At 42.8% G+C, this 25,711-nt stretch overlaps 3 protein-coding genes across 4 annotated transcripts; 1 reads left to right on the top strand and 2 right to left on the bottom strand.

Annotated features, from left to right (window-relative positions):
• Positions 1-1,130: 1,130 nt before the first annotated feature.
• Positions 1,131-5,812, bottom strand: LOC115137037 (hepatocyte nuclear factor 3-beta-like). Its single transcript, XM_029673035.2, has 2 exons — positions 5,311-5,812; positions 1,131-4,349 (listed from the first exon to the last, which is right to left on the bottom strand). The coding sequence occupies exons 1-2, from the start codon at positions 5,380-5,382 to the stop codon at positions 3,108-3,110; spliced, it is 1,314 nt and encodes a 437-aa protein (XP_029528895.1). The 5' UTR covers positions 5,383-5,812; the 3' UTR covers positions 1,131-3,107.
• A 2,381-nt stretch (positions 5,813-8,193) lies between these two features.
• On the bottom strand, positions 8,194-13,000 carry LOC115137035 (interferon regulatory factor 2-binding protein 1-like). Of its 2 annotated transcripts, none has more exons than XM_029673031.2 (2): positions 11,103-13,000; positions 8,194-10,868 (listed from the first exon to the last, which is right to left on the bottom strand). In XM_029673031.2, exon 1 carries the CDS (start codon positions 12,992-12,994, stop codon positions 11,123-11,125), a length of 1,872 nt encoding a protein of 623 aa, XP_029528891.1. In that variant the 5' UTR covers positions 12,995-13,000; the 3' UTR covers positions 8,194-10,868; positions 11,103-11,122. The 2 variants fall into 2 exon arrangements, with proteins under 2 accessions (XP_029528891.1, XP_029528892.1); XM_029673032.2 differs by having other exon boundaries at positions 8,194-10,865.
• A 527-nt stretch (positions 13,001-13,527) lies between these two features.
• Positions 13,528-15,194, top strand: LOC115137036 (DNA-directed RNA polymerase I subunit RPA34-like). The gene is made up of 3 exons (XM_029673034.2): positions 13,528-13,612; positions 13,803-13,938; positions 14,156-15,194. Exons 1-3 carry the CDS (start codon positions 13,537-13,539, stop codon positions 14,904-14,906), a joined length of 963 nt encoding a protein of 320 aa, XP_029528894.2. The 5' UTR covers positions 13,528-13,536; the 3' UTR covers positions 14,907-15,194.
• Positions 15,195-25,711: the final 10,517 nt, after the last annotated feature.

Raw genomic sequence — 25,711 nt, 5'->3', positions numbered from 1 at the left:
TTGAATAGTTACAGTGTTTACTAGGGACGCAACTGTTTTTGTTGTCACATAAACACTCCAAACAGCCTACCCAACCACTTGGAGGCGTCTGCATGGTCCTAAAGCAAAGCATCACATTCCAATGATAAAAAATGCAATTTCATAATGTGAGGGAGGACATGTCCCCCCCGTCCTCAGTGAAAGTTGCGCCCCTGGCGTTTACTCTAATATGCATACTCATGCAAATTAAAATAATCAAATGTCTAGGTTTATTACAAGTGGGAATAGTCTATTCTGTCGAGTTGGATTGGTGTTATATCTTACAGTACATTACCTATATTCAGTATCATTATAAGTAGGCTATCTGTAACTTTAATATGCTTTGATCTGTAATCATTGTGTATGCTAATGCATGCACATGTTAAGGTTTACAGTAATTAAGTAATATCATGGTGTTTCCTGAAGTTGGTTTGGTGTTTCTAGCCTGAATGGTTAAGAAAGCAGTGGCACTTTAGATATCATGGTTGCCCTTGACTCACATGCCAATTATGCAAATGTTTAATAGTTCTAATTTCCAAATGATCAAAAAATATCAAAAATATGAACGGAAGCAACGTAATTTACACTGGACCAGACATTTTGACGTTTCACATTTTAAACACTGTTTTTTTAAAATTAATTATGAATACAGGAAGTGTTTCTATCTTCCTGGAAGTTGTTTTTGTGTTTCTCACTTAAATGGTTAGTAGTATTTTCAATGTCTACCCATTGACTCCCACGTTATTAATTGGGCATAACATAATCCAAAACAAACCAAAACAAACTGCAAATGCATCTAACAAGTTTGTAGAGTCACAAGCTTGATGTAGTCATTGCGTGCAATGAATATGAGACCAAATACTAAAACGTACACTAAAGTGATTTCATTTCTAACCGGTAAAATAGATATGTATGAAAATACCCTAAAATAAAAGCTGATATTATGTACTGTCGCCTAATATGAAACATTCTCATATCTAAAATGCTGGAATATAGAGCCAAATTTAAACTGTTTGCTTCACTGTCCAAATACATATGGAGGGGATTGTACCGAGTTCAGATTATTTACAGTCAAAGTAGGATATCCTGAAAACAGCAAGACAAAACAAAACTGCAATTAGAGATTTTTTAATACCTAGAATTATGCTTTTTGTTCAAATGTGAAGACACCCAATCCTGATTGAAACACTCGGTTTGAGATGATTCACTGGCCATCAGAATACAGTAGTGTCTAGAAGCCAGTTTATGTTGGGGCCAGAGGGCCAGCATGAGTTCCACACTGTTTAGTCTAACCTACCCAAAAGTCACATACAAGAGTCATTTGGTACTGTACGGAGCTGTTTCAACAACCCGATAATTCAGCTGCACCTGTCAATCCTAGCAAGACCTACATCACAGAGCCTCTGTGTTACCATCCAATTGTAAATAAATAAATAAAAATTAACATGTAAACGACATATCAGATGTTTTTTTTGTTTTTTTTCACAATACGTCTTTAAATTATTTGAAAGGATTTTGTAAAATAACACACCCATTTCATCAAGTCTATAGATAATCTCACGTATTTATATTTACCTCAACGCAACAGACAACAATCGTGTTTCTCCCCAATGTTTTGCTTTTTAATAAGAAAAACATGAATCATTCAAATCACAACATTCAAACCATGAACAACAACCTCACAATATATACATAAACATACTTTTCCAAGTCTGAAAAGCCACATAGTTTAAATAACAAGTCTTTAAAAACTAAAATACAAGAAATAAAAAACAGTATTTCTGACCTGAAACTCATGGCTATTATTTCAAAAAGTGTTCCTTCAGTGAATATGCAGTTATTGGTCCTCCATTACCAGAACATCTTGAAAGGCACTTTGAGGATGAAGGTTGCGACATAAAGCTCAATGTGGCATTGACATTGTTTACAGTGGTCCAATTCTAATTGACCATTTGCAGTAAAAAAAACAAGAAGAAGGTAATTACATAGCATTGTTGTAACATACACTATCAGGGCCACCCCAGCTGTGCAAAATGGTGGGAACTCTTGTGCAAAGTACTGTATGTAAATGGTCCTCTTACTGCATTTCCATTCAACTCCTATCTTAGTAACTGCCATACCATGGCTTCTCTCCATCCTAACCCTTGGTATGTTGTGTAATATAACGTGAAGCCATTCCAAAATATCCTATGCCATAAAGACCTGTGGAACAGCAGGCTCTCATCATGAATAATAAAAGGGTCCTCTGGGGGAAAAAAAAACATGTTTTAAAACAGACAAACGAAGATGAAATTAGATCTACCACAGTTTCATCCCTTTTTAAACAGACTTCATCCCCCCCCCCCCTTAAAATGGATACCTGGTAAAAGAATACAAAAATGGCTCTCTTATCAGTAAAAACAACATCCTTGCACCACTTGTAAAAATGAACCATGGCAGCTCATTTGTGTTCACGGATGTGTATTTGAAGAGATTAAAACAGCATGTTAAGAATAGGAATGAAGTATCATGCTCTAAAACACAACAAGAATTCCCTGTAATGCAGTAACAACTGCCCCGAAGCAGTAACCTGAACCTTTTCTCACTCCCACAATCCCTCACATTGTTTCATGTCACATTTGTTTTGTAACGCGTCTACACAGCACTGTACAAGATATATTAATTTTCTTCCCTTCATAAATAAATGCACATCGCCTTTCCCCCACTCCATCTATTTACAATGTGTACAACCCAAGTAGTCCTGCATGTCTGTCGAACAAACTAAAACCCAGTTTGAAATAGTCTAAAAATGGCACAAAAAATGGCAAAGGGGGGTGTGAATTTACTTCAGTGTGAATTTATGAATGTGTCCGTTTAAAGACCTGATGAATGGGTGTCTATCCAGCACTGGGTTTTTACCTTTGTCTTCTACTTCATGTATATGCAGGGTTTCCCTGATCAACTGTGTATTCTGCTCTGCTAAATGTTATTTTCGTCCCTTTGGCCCCTCCTGAGTAGACTTTCAATGGCAGCCACCTTACACTTTGGGATTTCAAGGCTGCTAAAAGTCCTTGTCAGCAGCACTTGGCTGTGGTCCAGAGGCCCCCATGTTAGGAGGCATTGAGAACCGACCGGCTGTAGAGGGTTTGGTAGTAGGCCCCAGAGTCCATGACCGAGGGTCCGGCGCTGTCGTAGATCTGCTTGGCTGCTATCGGAGAGGAGGAGGCGTAACTGTTGTAGGCCATCACGTGGTCCTGGTAGGTCTTCAGGTCCATCTTTTGCTCGTTGGACATGAGGTTGGTGATGGAGAAGGGGTGGTTGAAGTTGTAGTGGGGATCCATGGCTTTGAGAGGGTCGTTCTGCAGGTCCAGATTATGCATGGCGCTGGGGAGGAGATGGGGGCTGCCTCCCATGACCTGGGAGTGGAGGAGAGGGGTGGTGGAGGGCACTGAGGAGGTGATTGCCACAGGGGTGCTCTGGATGTGGGACTGTGGGGGGCAGTCCAGCTGGACCATGCTCCTCTGCTGCTGCTCCTCTGAGGAGGAACCAGGGTGGGAGTTGTCAGAGTGAGCCGAGTCGGCCCCCTCCGAGCCCCCCGCTGGGCTGTGCTCCTCCATCAGGTTGTCTCCATGGCCCCCTTTCCCCGAGCCTCCCTCCTGGGTCTTGCCAGACTTCTTCGCAGCCTTCTCTTGATCGATCTTGAAGCGCTTCTGGCGGCGCAGGTAGCAGCCGTTCTCAAACATGTTGCCTGAGTTGGGGTGCAGGGCCCAGTAGGAGCCCTTGCCGGGCTTATCGGGCGAGCGGGCCACCTTGACGAAGCAGTCGTTGAAGGACAGCGAGTGGCGGATGGAGTTCTGCCAGCGCTGCTGGTTCTCGCGGTAGTAGGGGAACAGGTCCATGATCCACTGGTAGATCTCGTTGAGGGTGAGCATCTTGCTGCCGGACTGCTGGATGGCCATGGTGATGAGGGAGATGTAGGAGTAAGGTGGCTTGGCGTGGGTCAGTGAGCGGCGGTAGGGCTTGGGCACCTCCTTGGCCCGGTTTAGGGAGGTGGGAGAGGGGTAGCTCAGCTGGCTCATGGGCTGGCTCATGTTCTGGTAGTGGGAGAGGGAGCCTAGGGAAGGGCCTGGGGAGCCCAGCTGGGAGAGAGAGCTGGGGTTGAGGGATGAAGTCACCGGGGACAGGTTCATATGGTTGGCCCCTCCGCCCATGGACGCCAGTTGACTGTTGAGCCCAGAGCTGCCATAGCCCATGTTCATGGTGGCTGGAGAACCAGCTGGGTTCAGGTTGATGTAGCTGTTGATGGTGCTCATTGAGCTCATTGAATTCATGGCAGTGGGAGAGGAATACATCTGAAAACATAACAGAAAATGGTTGATTTAGTCATTTAGAAACTAAAAATATAGCTAAGTCGGGTTAGACAATAAATAATGTAATTTATTTTGTTGTGTCCAAAAGCCTGTACTAATGGAAAGCAGCAATGGTCAATGATACCAATGGAGCGAAAGGGACATGGATTTCACATATCATTGTTAAACCTGAAAATGCGTAACATGCGCGTCATGGATTCTTTCCCTTTCATTTAGTAGTTCTCCCTCGTCACTACTAAGTGCTCCAAAACCAAGGCAAATAAAACAAACGTTTTAAGAAACGTTCCAAAATATCTGACCATCCGCTAGCAGTTACAATACACGTTTAAAAAGGATTACACAGCCGTAAACTACATAATCATCAAAGTATCCTAACATTTATTTGAGAGCATATAAAGTTGATTAAAGACAGGATTTAATTAGCCATTATTTTAATCACGAATTTCTTGGGGGAAATGTATCGTTATTTCAACTCTCGGAGGTAGCCAACCTTAATCAAATTGACTGATAATTTAATTTCCGAGATGCTTTATCATTCACATAATTTGCATATTTAAATTGTATAGTCCATAAGTGTTAGTATAAACAGACTAGGCAATTAATTTTAAAAAATAAGATAGATTTTATGTAAACAAGCCTCTAAATGTCACATATACAATTTCAACAGGTCGCACAAGGACAAACTGAGCCAAATCACATCAGTGTTATATGTTGAATTGTAAAATTCTAACAATACTAAATCAAAGATAAGAAGTTGCAGCCACAATTCTGGAGTGATAAATATCAAAATCAATCCAATGTGTTAGTAAAATACTGAGCTTTCGATTCAATAACTTACTTCTAAGAAACTCTAGAATAGACTTTAAAGAAACAAATATCCAGCAACCACACACACGCATATAGCCCATATGGTAAACTTATATAGAAAAAAAGGTGTTTTTACCTCAGTGGCTTCGCTGTAGAAGGCATTCCACTCTGGCAGTTCATGAGACTCCATCTTCACTGAGCTCAACATCCCAAATACAACTTTTTATAGTAAGAAAATATATTTGAGAGAATAAAAGACGGCAAATCCTTGTTTGAGTTTATAATAGCTTTTAGTTTCTGCTCAAAATTCAGGACTTCAGCAAAAGGAGTACAATTTTAATCCAAGATAACGAAAGAGTTCCACTGACTAGATTGAAGACTATAATAAAAATAATCAAGAACTAAAAAACTTTTTTTTTAAACAATGCTTCCTCGGGCTATGAGTGGGTCTTCAGTGAAATGTCAATATTTATTCGTCGATTTATCAATCATCCATCGTTTCATAATCAAGATTAACAGGTTATTTATCTAAAGCGGACGTGCTCTTTGGGAAACGCTAGATCCGTATGAAGTCCGCAGAATGCTCCTGTGCAAGCCGCGGTCCGTATGCGTGAGTCAATGTGCTGTGGGCAAGTGGAGTAAAAGTTGGACGTGCCTTCTTAAAAACTCAGGTAAGGTCCCGCCCCATAAGGGCATTTGAATATCGTCCAAGGCAATTTGAATATCGTAAAAAGACGTCTCTTGCCCCCTGGTGAGGGTGTATATTGGCCGGGGACAGACACATCCATCTCAATTGCAAGCATGCATCCTCCATTTCTTGTCTAAAAACTCCTACTTAACCGTCTCTGGATGCAGACACTGATTGTAGGCTATTTTCATCATTTATTTTACACCACAATTATAACCTCGTAAGTAATTTATGGATTTAAATGATTAGAATATGAATGTATAAAGGATTGCTTAACACTGAGTCGTCTTCTGATTGACTTCAATTCGCAGTCAAACTGACGATCAATATGTAACTCAATGGAAATCAAAGACCTTTATTTGGCTCTCATTTTAATACACTCGACCAAAGAAAATATCAGCTCAATAGGTCAAGATCTGAAATGAAGGAGGATTATTGCAGGCCTTGATGAGGTATTGATGTGGACAGGGGTATAATCTCACGGGTTAAGGTCATCAGTGGGAGGTCTGATAAGGGAGCCTGAGGTGACTGACAGGTGGGAGAGCTGTTAATTCCCGCGACAATCACTTCTTTTATTTTTATTTTTTTACCTTTATTTAACCAGGCAAGTCAGTTAAGAACAAATTCTTATTTTCAATGACGGCCTAGGAACAGCGGGTTAACTGCCTGTTCAGGGGCAGAACGACAGATCTGGGGGTTTGAACTTGCAACCTTCCGGTTACTAGTCCAACGCTCTAACCACTAGGCTACCCTGCCGCCCCATATGCTATATGGAGGATGATGAGTTACTGGGGAACTTGGACTTCTCAGAAACACGTTGGTTCCCAACTCCCATAGCCTCGTTATAGGTCTGCAAAGTTTTAGTCCAATTGAAGGCCACATTAACGAAAATGTCTATTATACGTGTGCATTACAGGTGTACATGTTAAGGTAAATTAAGTGAAGAATATATTGGCCAACCAAAATAATGAAAAACAAATCATGTAGACCTAATCCAACGTGTCATGTAAGGACTATCCTTGGCCTGATTCAGAATACACATCTCGTTGTCAAGCGCAGACAGTCAAATCTGAATATCAATGCATTTCTTAATTGACCATGAATAGAGCTGTAATGATGCGCATAGGTGGTCAACAAGATTAGTTGAGAAAAGCGTTAAGGAAATTACGCAGCAAGGAGACGTCGCGTTCAGCGCAATACGTAGAAATGGCTTACTTCGGGACTCTTTGTTTTTTAAAATAATTGAATGAATGAAAAACAACATAAGTATTTAAAAGTTTCAAAACAACAGAATCCGTTTATTCAGTCATCTTTTTTGATTTCACAGTAATATAAGCAGGACTATAACAAAAGCTTGATCTCGATCAGGCCTAATGGTCTGAACACTTCAAACGACTTGCGCCTTCTTGCAAAACGTTGTCAGGTCGATTAACACATTCAATGGGATAACACATGGCTGTCTGTAATGATAGTAATTAAGCTTTATAGAACAATGCTTTCCTAACCAAGTATATACCTACGTGATTAAAGTATCTATAAGCAACACATTTTTAGCACTGATTTGAACAATTATATTCAGGCATGGCCCAAAATGTAATTATATTCAGGCATGGCCCAAAATGTAATTGAACTGTTTCCCATGGCCAAATACATATAGCTAAGCTCAATTGTCTTGAATCGAAGGCCAGCTATTTCGATAGATATAGATAACCCGTTCAAAAAATGGTTCTACAATATGGAGAGCTTTGGAGGAATATGTGGCGCGCGCTGAAACGCATTTGAGTAATGAGCAGAGAACTACGTCCTCATTAATCCTTTGCCTTTAAATGGTCTATTCCCCCATCACAGATCCCTACATCCTCCTGCAGGTCGGCCGCTTCTAATGCCAATGTGACAGTAGATCGTTCATTAACACCTCAGCGATTAGCTAACAATAGATTTAATGAGTTGACACTAATAGAGGAAGCCAGAGATTTCAATATGCTTTCTAGTGGGGGGAGTTATGATTCGCCCTCTACCATATCTTGGTAGGCGGCGTTGTACAATTACGCTAACCTTTAAGCGTGTTTAAAGAACTGTATGCCTACAGTAAAATACATTGAGAAACAAATGACTACAACATCAGATAAAATAACACATTTATCTAAGTGGAATTATGGCCGATGTCAAATACGACGTCATCTAATTGATTAATTGTCAACTGTGTCATTTCCCTCCAATATAGACGACCGCCTAGATTATTTATTTTTTAGTTCACAACACATCTCTAAAATCAAGATCTGCACAGGTTAAAGTGCGCCATCTACTGGACATAGCAAGACAATGACCATCGAGCGTTTCATTGCAACACAGTATAACACCGTAATAGTATTTTTTTATTTATGTACGCTTCAATTTTTTTGTCAATTACCTAGAAGCTTCATGAGAAATAGCAAATAAAATGTGACATTTACATCCAATGAACAAAACAAATCATATGAAACGAAACGATATGAAACGAAAAGTTTATATAGAGTTGGAATACAAGCTTTACCCTTAAACTGTGTTGAGATAAGCAACTACAAAAACAACTCAACAGGAGGCCATGGCAGACAGGACCATAAAGGACCAGAATAATAGAAAGGATGGCACAAGACAATCCTTACTAATTTAGTGGCCAAATACAAAAGTGAATAGACTTATAGGGATTTTAAAAAAGTGCTTTCAGACAGAGGATGCCATTAAAGGCACTTGAGGAAAGTTGCATGAACATAGTGTTTTTGTGGGAAATTCCTTTTTTGTTGTATGGGCTACATTTGAATTACAGTATCCTATTTTAGATAAGAAATAGGCCTAGGCCTAATTTTGGTACTAAATACACTTTCAGATACAGCTACTAGTGTACAATACGTATGTTTGTACAGTATACATTCATGCCCACGTGATTGGCAATGGCTTGATGCATTGTCCTCATTTAATTTCATATTAACACATGCACATGCTAGGGTATTGATTGGCACCAGCTTTGCAAATTGATCATTAAATTCATATATTCATTTTGGTGACAAACATAAAAAGGTTAAATGGGACCTGACAGGGAAGTATTTTGATATACATGTATATATTATATTTTAGACAATTCAAAGAGTTACGTTCATAGGTAAAAACAGAGCATTAAATTGGGATATTATAGAACTTATTCAAATAAAAAATAAAAATCCTATTTCATGAGGATCACGTGAAACAAACCTTGAATCTCAGTCCATATAGAAAACAACCTTTGACTTTACATGAACAGTAAATTCCTTTAATTAAACACCACACTATTAGTTTAATCTACACCCTCTACAACTTCAGTTAACAGAACCTATAACTATCCTAACAATAACCATTTCACCCACTATTTCCCTGACACATATTGAAACAATAAAGACATTTAACACATAAAGGATAAGATTAGTTTTGAAATGTACAGTGCCTACAAAAAGTCTACACCCCCTTGAACATTTTCCACATTTTGTTGCGTTACAAAGTGGGATTGAAATGGTCATTTTTCATCAACAATCTACACAAAATACTCCGTAATGTCAAAGTAGAAAGAAAAAAAAGAAGATTCTTCAAGCTCTGTCAAGGTGTTGGGGATCATGGCTGGACAGCAATCTTCAAGTCTTGGCGTAGATTTTCAAGCAGACTTAAGTCAAAACTGCAACTTGGTCACATTCACTGTCTTCTTGGTAAGCAACTCCAGTGTGGATTTGGCTTTGTGTTGTAGGTTATTGTCTTTCTGAAAAGGTGAATTCCTCTCCCAGTGTCTGCTGTACAAGCCCGTGCTTAGCTCCATCACATTTCAGTTTCTTCCTGAAAACCTCCCCAGTCTTTGCCTGTGTCAAGCTTCTGAACTCATTTAGGCTTGCCTAAACAAAAAGGGTGAATACTTAGACAACGACTATATTTTAGTGATTTAATTTGTAAACATTTATTTTTAGACCCCCCTTCACTTTGACATTAATGGTGTATTTTCTGTAGATCAATCGCAATTTATTTTTTAAATCTATCACAATCCTACTTCCTAATGCAGCAACATTTGAAAAAAGTTCAAGGGTGCATAGATCATCTATAGGGCACTGTACATTTACTTCAGCATGAATCTTTGGTTTCGATGCACGTGTTTAGGCTACTCAGTGGTACACACCACAAGCTGTATTGGTCTCAAAACTATAGATTGCACATCTATTACCGCGGAGCAAGATCGTCTTGCATTCGAACATTCACTATAAAATAGAGAGGTAAATCCATCCCATTTCATACATGCTGGATAAAAGCGTCTTTGCTGGGCACTGTGAAAGCCATGTTACTGTATCGTCTAGCACCGTTGCTCTCTTATAATATCGATGGCGCGACAGACGTCAACTGCTGCTGGTCTGAGGTTTCAACGAGGAGCAAACAATTCGCTCCGTGACAGTCAGGTTTTTTAAACGTAAAGCACAAATGTGGCGCAAAACAAAACACTTCTAGTCTGTATGTTGCTGTAACATGTAGTGAAGTCGTCCCTCTTTTCTTTCACGTTGCCACTCAGAAATCTGTTAGAAAGATGTTAAATGAAACAGAAAACAGCACTAAAATCACCTAGAACAGACGCTAGATGAAGTTCACACTTCTCAACCATGGTCCACTGGTTTATAACTTCAGTGACTAATACTAGTGACCAATACTAATGTAGATAAGTTGATGTTTGAGGGACAAAGGGGTGAATTAGGTATTAGAGGTGAGCTGGGGCTGGGGGTATCGTCATCCCCCTAACCAACCAGACAGTGAAGTGGTAGTGTAAGGCCTGCTCCATGCAGGTGGATGTGTATGATGATTGGCTGTGAGTTGGGGAGAACCTGGTGGATTTCCGTGGTGATTGGCTGCGAGGTGGGGAGAACCTGGCGGATTGCTGTGGTGATTGGCTGCGAGGTGGGGAGACCCTGTTGAGATTGTCGTTATCTGTCTGCAGGCTCCAGCTCCACTCAGGCGTCAACAGCCTTCTGTCCAGACAGACATCACACAAACAAACAGATTAATAAATGGTAGGCTGACCATATTCGGTGACATATCATATATTATACTGTATCATAAAGCATAGGATGTATTACCTATAAGCATGTCACAAACACTAAATTAGCCTATGGCCTAGCTACATAGAGAATACTTTGGCCTAAAGACTGACTCCAAGACAACAAACTCAATGGAAACCAAGGTGTAGTGAAATTGCATCTTACAGTCAGCTGTCCCAGAGGATTTAGGGGTCGCGCTCCTTCTTCACCTTGACATCTCCAGCCAGGATGGTAGCGATCTCTCCCTGCATGAAGGCCCAGGGCACGTTGGAGCCCACCAGGGGACACCGCTCTCCACTGGGGCAGAACACCTCGCTGCCGGCCCCCTGGCTCCGGATGAAGTCTCTGGTGCAAGGGAAGCAGAACTTATGAGCCGCAACCGAGGGGCACTGGACAAAGTGAGTGTCTTCCAAGCGCTCGTGGCAGATGGTGCAGCAGAGAGGGGGACCAGAGGAGCCAGAGGGGTCCCCTGCTCCCTGGTCCGAGGCCCCAGCCAGGGGGAGAGCTGCTGTGGTGCCCCCTGCAGAGTTGCTGGCTCCCTGAGGTTCCCCATTCCTGGAGGCCAGGTGCCGCTGCTGCCCCGCAGGGCAGGCCGCCATGGGGCTGCTGCTGCTCTGCCTCACTGCCAAGGAGGAGTGGCCCAGGCCTCCACTACTACTGCTGCTGCTAGGGGCCTCTCTGGGTGACTCAGCCACGCTCATCAGTGCTGTGATGGGGGAGGGGTCGCTGCTGTGGGAATGGGAGGCCGAGCCCTCCTGGTGGGGAGGTGGCTGGCTAACGCTGGGGAAGGAGGAGGCAGCTAGGTGGATAGCCATTCCTGGGTACATCCCCATGGGCCAGTGCTGCCGGAGCTGCTCCTCTGTGGTCACTACCTCTCCACCCTGGGGCTCTGGGGAAGCCTTCCTCCGGCGCCCGCGGACTGGCGGTGCCGAGCGGGACATGTGACACAGCGCTGTGGGCAGCATGGAGCAGCTGGCGTCCAGGTAGGGCTGGGGGAGAACGTCAGGGCCGGGGGTGTCCTTAAAGGCCCTTACCGCATCACTCAGCAGCTCAGAGAGCAGTCGCCAGTCCCCCGCGCCATGCCTTTTCTCGTACTCCACATACTTTAGGCCCGAGTTGACCATCTTGCTCCCTGAGTCTCTCTGGCTGTCGTGGAACATCTGCTTGACCAGCGCCGCCAGGCTGGAGAACATGTTCCCCGAGCCGCACGGGTACTCCGCAAAGATCTTCAGCTCAAAGTCCTGCGCCATCTTGGCGTCGAAGGCAAAGATCCGTCCCACCAGGCTGTGGTCCTTCTTGAAGCGCACGTTGAAGGGGGTGCAGCCGGAGAGGGTGAGCAGGGCCCCTCGTACAGCCTTGGGTCGGCCGGCCCAGTCGTCTGCTCGGTTCCGTACACTCTCCGACAGCTCGGCCAGAGCCTCTGCGTTCCTCTGCTTCTCCCTCAACTCCTTCTCAAACTCAGGGCTCAGGAAGGAGGCCACACCCATGCCCATGCTCAGCTGCCTCTTGGTGATCTCGTTCAGCATGGGGGCAGAGAGGGTGAGGGGGGCTCCCCCGACTCTGGCATTTAAACCAGGCACAGCTGCTAGTAACCCGTGTGGAGCCCCCACAAGGCCTTGTGTCATTAAATGGGGCGGAACGGTACCCCCCATGGGTCGTCTGGCGTTGTTAGGGCTCTGTCCACTGAGTTCTTGTTGTGGGCCCCCGTCATCTATTCTGTGCAGACCGTTGGGGATCCGTGCTGGGGCTCCGTAGTCCCCTCTTCCCCTTTCAAAGCGTTCAGGAAGTGACCTGCCACCCTCCATAGGTCCATCTCTCCCACCTGGGCCATGTTTAGTGGGTTGGGGACACGGGGACCTGTCATCCTGCATAACATGAGTTATTTTCAACTGCCTTGCCGTCTCTATGAGAAATTCAATACGGTCCGTACCTTCATAATTCACACAGCCTCGGCAGACAGTCTCGCTAAAGTCCCAGATCATAGCCCATGGCATCTTAGGCAAATCGCAAAGGTAACAACACCACTGCCGCCTTGAATATGACTGGGAGGAGGACATATTTGATAGGCCCTTTTTATATCTTTCTTGCTTTCTGAGGTCCTGATTAAACAGATGCAACGTTAGCTTTCAATAGTTCAGAAATAATCGCCGCGTCTGTTACTTCTCCAATACCTTAACAAATATGATACACTCTCTGTATTAAACACACAAAAAAAGTTGTGTTTACTCCATTTCGGCCGCCCTGTGCACGTGAGTGTTTATACTAGAAGACTGTCTTTGCTGGAACTTACACAACGCCGTGCTAATGGTGCATCCTGGGATTTGTTGTTTTCGTTCCGGAGGGCCTTCGCGAGTATGCGCTTCGTGAACAGCATCAGTTGCGTCTAAAAAGCGGTTTATATTCATCAACACTCTATGTAAAAGAAGATATATTTACAAAGGTACCGATATGCGCAGCCCAGATCATCGCGAACCGAGCTAGATTTAGTGTATCCAGGTCAAAGGTACTATATATTTTTTTGGAACAAAACATGTTGATGCAGGCATGCGCTTTTAGTTAGACTAAGTTAAATTTAGTCATTTATCAGTACTCCGAGATCATGCCAAATGAGGTATCTTCATCAAGCGATGATTCAAGTGACACGGAGGAGGTTCCGCAAAAACGGAGAAAGCAGGGTAAGTTATTTTCTAGCTTAACTAGCTAACTTAGCTAATGTTAGCCACTCCAATCAACCCCATCAAAGCTGACTGCCAGATATATAGTAAATCCTGTTAGGAATCAAAAGTGAAATGCTGTAATGGGCAGACACACACAGAGTATGTTCACTTAGCTAGCGAATAACAATAACTATGTCTCAACCCTCAGCTTCAACGTATCAGTGTCCAGCTGATTTTGTGGCATTTACCCACAAACCCTGTGCCAGTACCCTCATCGAAAGGCTTCGTGATGACAACACAGAATTATGGCTAATCAAAGCTCCCAGCGGTTTCAACCCGGACAGGTAGGCAACCCCTCTTTCCATTTATTTAAATTATCTTAGAATGATTCATGATTCACTTCTAATAACAGACAGGGAAATATCTAACAAAGTCCTCAGCATTTCTGTGTCTGTTATTAGAAGTGAGTCACTGTCCACTTCCATTGCTTTACACCCACATTGCCTACATCTGGTGTGCCTCTTAGCACACTGTCTGACTGTAATCTCTCCTCCCTCCCAGTTTCAGCAGTCTGAAGATGCCTCTGTCTGGGCTGCAGACCATGCAGGCCCCTGCCCAGCAGGCGCGGGGCAGTGGTGGGAATTCCGGGCAGATCTATAGCGTGCTGGGTGGGCCCTCTGGTGCCGCGGACCTCCACCTCCTCACCAGCCACCGCCAGAGGCTCGACTCGGTGGTCTGTGCCCCGACCTTCAGCGGCCTCCTCAACATCTGTGAGAGCTACGGCGACTGCAGCACCAACCAGACCACCATAGCCATCCCAGCCACCCCGGCCCCCACAGTGCCCCCGGGGCTCCGCCTGCGCTTCCAGCCTTTCGGAAGCAGGACCCCCACCCTCTCCAGAGTGATGGAGGATACACTGGATACTCCGCTGCCGTCTTCACGAGAGACGCCTCTCAGGGTCACACTGGACCCGGGGGAGGAGAGGAAGAGCAAGAAGAAAAAGAAGAGGAAAGACAAACTTATAAAGACTGAGGAGGAGGAGGAGGAGGTGGTCAGGGTGAAGCAGGAGCTGCTACACATGAGCCCAGAGGAGTCCTATGAACTTCCTGGGCAGGAAGCTGAACTCTCAGAGGAGAAGAGGAGGAAGAAGAAGAAGAAAAAGAAGGATAAGGATAGAGGAGAGGCAGAGGGTACTGTAGATTCGTCTTTTAATGTAATTAAACAAGAGGTGGAAGTAAAAGTTGAACCAATGGACAGTTCCTATGGTGACGTTGAAGATTCTGGAAAAAAGAAAAAGATAAAGAAAAACTAGCATGACGATGACAAGTCTGTTGTTTTTACCGTCATCTGGTTTTGTGAAGTTATGCTATGATATAATTGTATTATTCAATTAGGCACTTCAACAAATAATTATTATGCTACTGTACTGTCATTTTGTTTTTTGGGGGGAAATGTTATTGTCTAATAAAACCTAGACAGTAACACATAACAGTCTTCAGACTTGTGCCCCTTTATTCACACTGAACAAAAATATAAATGCAACATGTAAAGCGTTTGTACCATGTTTCATGAGCTGAAATAAAAGATCCCTGACATTTTCCATACGCACAAAAAGCAAATTTTTCTAATTTTGTGCCCAAATTTGTTTACATCCCTGTTAGTGAGCATTTCTCCTTTGCCAAGATAATCCATCCGCCTGACAAGTATGGAATATCAAGAAGCTGATTAAACAGCATTATCATTACACAGGTGCAGCTTGTGCTGGGGACAATAAAAGGCCTCTCAAATGTGCAGTTTCGTCACACAACACAATGCCACAGACTTCTCAAGTATTGCGTGAGTGTGCAATTGGCATGCTGACTGCTGGAATTGAATGTTCATGTCTACCAAAAGCTGCTTTCAAAGCTGATTTAGAGAATTTGGCATCATGTCCAACCAGCCTCAACCGCAGACCACGTGTAACCAGCCCAGGACCTCAACAGAATCGTCTGCTTCTTTTCTGTTGAATGTTACTTGAAGTGAATACCATGAAAATACTGTACCTATTAATGCTTGAGGGAGAAGTGTTCAGCATAAATGGCTATCAAATGTAAATTCATGTGTAGATAATTGATTGCTGTAGATGAAACTGGGTTTGCACAACTGAAGAATTTCTGCACAAACTGTCAGAAACCGTCTCAGAGAAGCTCAACTGTATGCTCGTCATCCTCACCAGGGTCTTGACCTGACTGCAGTTAAACGTCGTAACTGACTTCAGTGGGCAAATGCTCACCTTCGATGGCTACTTTCACACTGGAGAAGTGCTCTTTACGGATGAATCATGGTTTCAACTGTACCGGGCAGATGGCAGGCAGCGTGTGTGGGTGAGCGGTTTTCACGTTGTAAACAGAGTGCCCCATGGTGGCGGTGGGGTTATGGTTTGGGCAGGTATAAGCTACAGACAACGAACATAATTGCCTTTTATCAATGGCAATTTGAATGCACAGAGATACCGTGATGAGATCCTGAGGCCCAGTGTCGTGCCACTCGTCCGCTGCCATCACCTCATGTTTCAACATGATAATGCACGGCCCCATGTCACAAGGATCTGTACACAATTCCTGGAAGCTGAAAATGTCCCAGTTCTTCCATGGCCTGCATACTCACCAGACATGTTACCCATTGGGTATGTTTGGGATGCTCTGGTTCCGCCAATATCCACCATCTTCGCCCAGCCATTGAGGAAAAGTGGGACAACATTCCACAGGCTACAATTAACAGCCTGGTCAACTCTATGCAAAGGAGATGTATCACGCTGCATGAGGCAAATGGTGGGCACACCTGATACTGACTGGTTTTCTGATCCACACCCCCTACCTTTTGTTTTAAGGTGTCTGTGACCAACAGGTGCATATCTGTATTCCCAGTCATGTGACATCCATAGATTAGGGCCTAATGAATTCATTTCAATTGACTGATTTCTTTATATGAACTGTAATTCAGTAAAATCTTTGACATTTTTGCGTGTTGCGTTGATATTTTTGTTCGTTGTAGTTCATTTACCCTCAATGTTGCCATTAACTATTGATTCTGCTGCAGTCCTGCAGTACTCTTGCTCCACAGGCAGATGGTGCTGTGGTTCTTCTCTCGTCACCGGCCACAGATGCGGTCGGTTGCCTCTCAGCCTGCTCTTACTCTGCACTGGAGTATGGTCCTGTTTTCTAATGAGTTCAGAGACACCTCTGGTGCTATCCAACTCGATGTCTGTACTTTCCTCCCACTACACCACCCCCTGCATGTATGCCTCACTTACTCGCTGCAAGTCTGTGGTAGTGTCGCATTTCCTTCTTTTTTTTTACTGTATTTTTTAAAGTTGCGTTTGGGTTTGTGAGTGAATTATGAGCCGTGAACAAAATAACGTTGAATAGGCTACATGTTCAATTCAATTATTCGTATAAAAGGTTATGTAATTGTTAAAAAATATATATATATATATATATATTATTTTGTACATGAATAATATTTTTTTTTTTTAACTTGCATGGAAGTTCTGGTCATCAGAATTCTTTCTTGGTTCTTGATGCTCAGAGAGTATCTCAAAGACAACAGCTGCTATTTTATAACTCTGGTATGGAGGGGATAGAACTTTGATGTTGGATCAAACCTTATGCGAGATGTCTATGTATTCTCACAGATACGTGCAATGTGTGTGTGTGTGTGTGTTTGGGATCTGCTTCAGGTATGGTGTTGCAGATAACCTGGCTCCTAGCTAGTGGGTTACACAACAGGTAAACAGCAGAACATTGACTCCTGTTCTGTGGGTGTCTCCTACACACACCGCTACTCACCTTTGCTGTCTCACAGGCTAACACGTTTCACCATGGCTGGTTATTTGTCTGTTTCCATTTGACCCACTTGAGAGCAGTCGAATGTCCTCCAGCAAGAAACCAAGATGGACACTATCATTCTGGTGCCTGTGTCTTCCGCCACATTGTGCACACGGTCATTATTGTTCAGTGGATTAGCCATAGGGTCACCAGGCCAAGTCACAGCTGGGACAATGAGGCCCTGAAGTGAAGCACCTGGATGTGAAACAGAAATCTAGTCGAACTCTATGTTCTCGTCTATCTCTATGCGTTGATGTATTGTTTAATGGGGATAGATCTGCTATAGGCGCAGCAGGTTGCTTGAACAGTAAGTGCCGTCTGGCAAAGCAGATGAATAATTGAATGCAGTCTGAAGTTTAGATACAACGTGTCCAGACTACAGAGCAGGATTGGGCCCTGCGCGCCCCAACCAATGCAAATTTGGGGGGAGGGAGAGGGGAGCGACTTGTGGGGGTAATGCATTGGAGAACCAATCTCGCCTGCTGTACCCACCCACTCCTTCTCTTCCCCCCTCCTCCCTCCCCATCACTGCAGCGATTCCCTCTCCCCCGTCTCCCCCTGTACTGCTCTCCTTTTCAACCAGCGCGCTCCAGCTAGCCTGCTGCAATGTGATGGTTTCCATGGCAACGCAGTCCTGCCAAGGACCATGGTGCTCTGCTCTGTGGCGATGGAGAGAGAAAGAGAGAGAGGGATTGGGCTCATCAATGTATTATATGTGAGCTCCACCACTTCGGGCATGCTAAGATTGCTGTCTCGGAAAGCTGCAGTTCCCCCCTGCTTTCCTCTCTGTCCTTTTCTTTGCAAGCCCATAACACTCAGCGTTTTGACGGCGATTAAAGTGCATGGATCGATGCAGAGAGAAATGGTCCATCGGTTTAAGGATGACAGTGAAATTGGTCTGTGTTTCTTAAATGCAATGAGAATTGGTCTTGTGTTCGTTCTGGCGTTGTTTGCCCTTTGATGAATAAGTGCCTCCCTGACATTGCTTTGGCTGCAGGAGAGTGCCTCCAAAACAAGTCTTACCACACCAGCAACTTCATTGCATACTAATGCCTTAACATGACGCACACTCAGCCCTCCCATTCATAGAGCAGAAATATGTCATTGAACGAATAGGCTAAGGCCGCCTCTGCAATATAGAAGAAACACAATACAGAAGTACTGATGCGTAATATTTGAAAGTGTTGAATGCACACTGTCTTCTGAATTAAAAGACGTTCTGTCAATGGAGACAAACCTTGTACCGTTGATCAGGTGTATGAGGGTTTGGGAAGCTGTCGCTGATTATGTTTGGGGTCTTTCTCGTCTCCTGGGCCTTCTGTTCATTTGAATGGGCTCCTCTTGTCTGCTTCTTTTCTGTTGAATGTTACTTGAAGAAGTGAATACCATGAAAATACTGTACCTATTAATGCTTGAGGGAGAAGTGTTCAGCATAAATGGCTATCAAATGTAAATGAATGTGTAGATAATTGATCGCTGTAGGTAAAGTGATTGAAAAAATAAGTATTTCGATTTGATTAGCCATTCAAATGAACAAACCTTCAATGGGGGATGGTCTGCACTGAGGAAAATCTGTTGCTATGCACTAACAGACAAGTCAAATCAGATGTATGCTGTGAAAGCAGCCCGAGCTGTCTTTGCAGCCAGTCTCCATGACAACCTCAATGCTATTTCCCTCATTGTTGCCTTGGACTCGCGTTAGATATGCTGAAAGCACTTCTTGGACCCTAATTCGTAAAAAGCCTGGAAGTCCTTCTTTGGGCTTGCATGTATTCATAGTCGTCGTGGGCTTGCATGTATTCATAGTTGTCATTCCCAGGTGGCAGTGTAGACTTCTGGAGGAACTAGACAACAGAGAGAGACAGCAGTCCCCTCGGGGAGAGACAAGTCCTTGCTTTGACCTTCACAGTGGCAGGGAAGGAAGAGCAGTGAGCAGTTCAAACATCTCCGTACACTGGAGACTAAGACACCTAAAAATCAACCTGGTTGTTGTTGTCTGCATGCTGTACAGTGCCACTACACACTGTGACATTAGCCATTTGATACTGCAGAACATTCACTCCTTCAATCCAACATATGAACTATTTCCATATCGGCGCCATCTAAACATTTGTCACTTGAGTTTGCTCATATGTAAAGTACGGTATGGAATGTGTATATGTATTGTACACCTTAAGACACATACTGGCATAAAATATACATAATATTGGTGGGATGTTATTAAAACATTCAGTAAATATTGAATATGGGCAGTAATGTGGGTTACTTTTGTTCAAGAATGACTACGTTGACTTGAATTCAGTGAAATATACCACATAACTACAGTCCATTGTTACCGTAATTCCTCCTGTATTCAGAGTGGACGGCACAGCTGGACAAGCTGTGCAGGTTAAGTGCTTTGCTCAAGGGCAGAGCAGCACTTTCTTCTCCTGGGACTTCACATGGAACAGATGACACCATACCGTAGTCCGTAAGAATGCACCAACTCACTGTCTCTAATGCAGTCTGACATTGGCATCATTTGCGATCTTTCAAGACGTCATAGCATCTCATTTAACAGAAGGAATCAAACCTACATTGTTAGCAACAATGTGTACTATACTATTTAATTTATCACGTCATATACAGCCCTAAAAAAATGTTGTAGCTAATTCAACCTAGTATGAAGGTTCAATGTGTTTTTAGCAGTGTAGCTAATTCAATCTTGTATTCATTGTCATACCAGCTCAGTGTGTTTTAGTGGCGGATGAGGTTTGTTTGTGTTTTGTTGTTGACAGTTTTGTCTCTTTGTGTGGCCTGGGGGACCGTTGTCAGAGGCCAGGTTTCAGGGGCCAGGGCGCATGATGAGGAGCACGTAACCTGTCGAGGAGGGCCACCGCTGCCCCTGCCATCCCTGCTGTGCACCCATCTGCCGCTGGGCAGCAATACGCCCACATGGTTCCGTCTGTCCAGTAGCTCACCCCACACACATATCTTCACCCACCGTCTCCATGCTGTTTTAGGGGTGAACTAGATAAATGGGGAAGTGGAAGAGGAAAATGGGTCACGGGTGCTTTGTATACCTCCTCCATGTGTATGGTTTAACCTTCAAGTGTTTGCTGCTGTCGCTGCAACGGTGGACGGGCATTTTATATGACTCAAAGTGGAAACCCTAGAGCGGGATCCACTGACAAATATGACAGAGGCGTTTTCCTCCAGCCATGTTCAGTATTACAGTATGCATGAAGCTTGAACCAGAAGTTTTGGTTCAGAATAGTATCACATTTGAATTAAGTGGGTCAAGATTGCAGCAGGCTAACTTTTTCCCTTAAATAATCACTGATTAGTCGTGGATATTAACATATTAGTGGACCTACAATCAGAGAGTACTCCATACATTTTAGTATGATAGTAGCAGAAATGTATCTAGGCTGAAACTGGACTTTCTCACATTATGAGTTCTCAGAAAGCAGGCGCCATAATCTGAGTTATGTAAAACAGGATTATGTCTACTGCAAGCATTGCATAAATAACCCTGTCATTCTAAATTCTCTCTGTGATGTTCATCCATTATTTTGTATCCCTGGGCAATACACAGGTGACCCTTCATTCCTCAGCCTTAAAAGTCAGTTCAGTTTACAATTGATCTATCTTTATAAGTGATTTTGCTTCCAGATGTCAATTATCTAACCATTATGTTTCGTCGTGGTCTCCAGGGGGGAATAAATAGCAGTCGTTTAATTTTCCTGCCCACTTTATCTGATTTGATTCGTCTGACTTATTGAATGGCCATAAAGCCTATAATAACTTGGATGGGTTCAATCTAAAGGGCTAGTATTATTTGTGTCCTACTTAATATATCTAGTCTATGACCTTCCCCAGTTGAATAATATCTTACCTCATGTACTTTATTCAACCTTTACCTTCTTGTCCCTGTGTGCCTGCTCAAGTTAAAGTAGCAGCTCCTTACCGATCAGCCTATGGAGTAAAATCCACACAACTGCCTCAGTCTGTCTCAAACTGGGCCAAGTCATTTTGAGCTCCCCTGGCTTCTCCCTAATGGTTCATTGGCATGCTGCAGAATCTTCCATCAGTGTCAGGCCAGGGCTCCTTAGAAAGGTAAAATATGTTTGTGTTTCTGGAGGCCCGAAAAAAGACTAATGTGTGCCTCTAGGGTTAAAGCGATCCTTGGAAAGTCCCCGGGTGGCAGGTGTACAGTGTACGTCTGTAGCAGGACATGAAGCCAGACGTCAGGTGATGGAAGAGTGGTCGTTTGGTGTCGAAGGTATTTGAATTTCACCATGCAGTCTATATCGACCAGTGTAGAGTACCTAACAGTACCCTGTAGTCTCTGTGATCGATTAGCAAGCCCTGGCTGGAACTCATTATCCTAAGAAAATGGGTGAGTCAGTGTGCGTTTAATATTCCTGACTGCTTTGATTTGTAATTGTTCAAATTAGCTGTATAACACAAATTGCTGGAACAATGACTATACATGGTACAGCTATGGTTGATAATCTATTATGTGAGCATTTATAAAGTACAGTATATGCCGCTCCCTTTGGGTAATTTAAATGAAACAAAGTATCGTATACATAGACAGTTCAGGACCGTACAAACATTAATTAAGATACCAAAGCTATTGAAAGGACTGAAATGAATGATGCCATTGTTGCTTCCCTCTACGAAACGTTTGTTTCGTGCTAATTACCTGATGTCATTACAGAGTGTTCCTTTGTCCATTGGTATCATAGTAGTTCAGATTTCCTGCAGGTACTACATGCCAAATCATTTCAGATGGGCTCATTAATAAACACACACACACACACACACACACAGAGTATCATCGGTTGGAAAATGATATGCACCCAAAAAAACATTCTCATTATGCTAATCCACTTTCAATCGACCCAGGCTCAGAATTCTATTGGTATGCTGTATGTGCTGTCGCCCACTCTATTTCCCTGTAGGATCATGTTGATACTAACCACACAGAGACAGTTCACACATAGGATACTGGAATAATACAGCAGGCACTGCTTAGGCTTCCCTTATATACCGTAGAAAATGTATTTATTAAAGCATATGCTCAAGAACTGAAAAACAACAACTGCAAGATTGCAGAACATATCTTGTACCATAAAATTGATAAAGGAATCACTGTACACGCCACAGTGTTTTAAAATCACAGCTTTTGCATCGCAATTTAAATGTATTTATTCTCATTTGTATTTATGCACATAATAATCAAACATTCATGACATTTAAAATACTTTTTGGAATAGTTAAGAATGAAATGTGTTTCTTATTTTAAACTTAATCTGTGATGTTGGTTAGAAATATCACAACAGCAAAAAATAAAAACATACAAAAACGTACAATCATTGTTCAGTATTTTGCTTATCTGCCTGGCATAAATTATTAAATCAATTTGATTTAAAGATAATTATCAACCAGATGGAATACATTTTGGTCTGTGGAATAAATGCTCTGAAATATAATCTACAAACTGGCCGTGAAGCAAAGTACCATAATTATAAAATCATTGGCTACACCTGTCCTTACATAGGCCCCGCCCTCATACCAATGCAACTACCTGTGGAACGGCCTATTACACTGTAACAGGCTAGTAAGTTCAATGTCTATGTAATGTAAAGTGTTGCCAAAGGACAATAGCCAGTTTCCACTTGAGTTACTTAGGATGCGGGAATAATTTTAACATTGTTGCTAGTCAAAGATGGACAGCTCTTGTACCAGTACAGATGGCACGTTTTAGTGAGAGATGTCCGTTGAGGTTTTCTCCAACCTTGGGGTTTGTTGTAGCTCAGTGGTTTGAAGTTTATTTCCAGGCCCAGGAATTTGATATCACTTTTATGATGAATATTTGTTAAATGCATAGAAGGTACACGCAAATGGAAGACAGCAACAACTGAATGCTGAAAGACAAGTGGTAATTTAGTTTCAAGATTTCAGCCTTGTGACAGTCTACAAATGTGTATCTTCCTTCAATCAAAGACAAAGCATTAGTTTCCTAGACAAACATGCAATAAGTAGATGAAAACATTCAAGAGATAACCCAAACATTGACCTGAGTCCCTGTAAAATTGCCAAAATTCTGGTATAACTGTTAGAACACAAACTTGGTCTTCCACAGGCAGTCGAAATACAAATAGCATTCTGTTTGTCAAAAATATACATTCCAATTTCAGATTTAATTAAATGACAAATAATCTCCTTTATCAGCCACTACTTTCAAATCTGATGTTGTCTAGAATTGAAAATGTGTCTTCCCTAATTTTGATACAAAATATTGCATTAAAAATACATTTATCTATTGATTCAAGCGGAGGGAAGGGTGAAATTGTCATTAATATAAACACAGGATAAAAGTACTCCCTAATTTAAAGTCAATCAAATGTCTATGTACCTATGCTAATTCTTAGTCAGAATTTTCTCTGCAATTCTTGGTCAGAACTTTCTCTTAACTCTTGGTCAAAACATCTCGTAAGGGAACAAATCTCAAACATTGGCTGTTACGACACATTATTATTCTTATCCTCTGTATCAACCCGTGCCTGGAATAGCCACGCACAAGAGAATAGAAATGAGCTTCCATGGATTTCAATTAGGCAGTATAGCACTGTGATTTGCCAAGGATGAAGTGCTTGTGTGTTCTATCAATTCAAAACATATGTTGTTTATTCTGGCAAATGCACAGCCCCCTTACCAGCGACCTAGGTAACAGCGCAGTAGGGTGCGAGTGGACATGGGTGTGATGTTGCAGACAGAAATCTGAACAGTTACATACAGTAGGTATGGTGGCGTGAGTAATGCTAATGTACTGTAGCCACAGGCAAAGCAGGTTTGATTTACAATCTGATTGTGCAAAACGCAGGTTCAAAATAATTATTAGCAACCCCCAACCCCCGCATTTGTATCTATGGCACATTATAAATCGCTATCATCTTATCTATGAGGGGGGTTATCTATATTTTATCCTGTGGACCCCATAGGGTCAAGTCCTGACTGGTTTGTTATTATGATATTATCAATTGGAGTTGATTTTGATGGCCTTGTTCTTAGGTGAGGGTGCAACTAGGTGCACAATCTAGTCGCTCCAGACTCAAGCATACTGTATTAGGGCAAACTCTTTGTCTCTCACTCTCTGTCCTCTGGAACTGAGTAGGATGTTAACCAACACTAGCATCAGCTGAGAAGCAGTGAGGAGAAGCGCCGAGATCTCAGCAACAAGATGCTGTACGAAAGCAACAAGGCATTATGTCTATCCTACCTCTCCTATCTAACTTCCGAACAGGACGAGGGAATTCCATGGGACAGCTGGTCTGGGATTTACAGGGATTCTTGGGCTTCAGATGAACAAGGGAATGGAAAAAGAGCAGCAAGGAGAAGGAAAATCAATACCGCCTCAGGCAGGAGAGATGCACAATTAACAGGATTGGCTGCATTGGCAAAGATGAAGCACAAGCTACCACCACTCCAGTCCCACTGGCAGGAGAGATAGATGGGAGGTATGTGGAGGGGCCTAATCTGTCATTGTAGCGGCTTCACCAGATGCCCAGAGGTTTTCACGTAAAAACACAAGCCACAAATGGGGCTTGCAGAGTTTGAGTGGTATTCTGTAGAGTGAATAATACAATGCAAACACACCCTTTAAAGGGATAGTTCACCCAAATTCCAAAAATTACATATTGGTTTCCTTACCTTGTAAGCAGTCTATGGACAAGGTATGACAGCAATCCATGCTTTGGCACTGTTTCCACATGCTAAGGTTTTTAAATTTGTGGCATTAAATCCCATTCAAGTCATGGGACCGATATTAGCATTCTTTGCGCATAATTTTCTAAACATATGTGACTTTGTCGAGCTTCACAATCAGTTTTAAATACCTTGGATGATTTGGACATAATGCGTGAAAAATGCTAATATCGGTCCCATGACTGTAATGGGATTTGTGCCACAAATGCTAAAACGTAAAGCACGTATTGCTGTCATCCTTTGCCTGTAGACTGCTTATAGGGTAACGAAACCAATATGTCATTTTGTAATTTGGGGTGACTATCCCATTAACATTCAGTTATTCTCCATTAATCTCATGACTTACCTCCTTTCAGTTCATTGAAGTTCTGGTATGACTACAAAGCTATCAAGGAGACAAAACAAACACATCTACAGTAGCGCCTAACGAAAGGCACGTCAAAGTTCTGACTTTGCTCTATCACATAGCTCAGGGGCTCATTACGAACGTTGGGAG

This window comes from Oncorhynchus nerka, linkage group LG11 (genome assembly GCF_034236695.1).
Source record: "Oncorhynchus nerka isolate Pitt River linkage group LG11, Oner_Uvic_2.0, whole genome shotgun sequence".
In the NCBI taxonomy this organism is placed as follows: Eukaryota; Metazoa; Chordata; class Actinopteri; order Salmoniformes; family Salmonidae; genus Oncorhynchus; species Oncorhynchus nerka.
The sequence above is the reverse complement of the archived record's forward strand: the minus strand, read 5'-3'. Positions and strand labels throughout refer to the sequence as shown.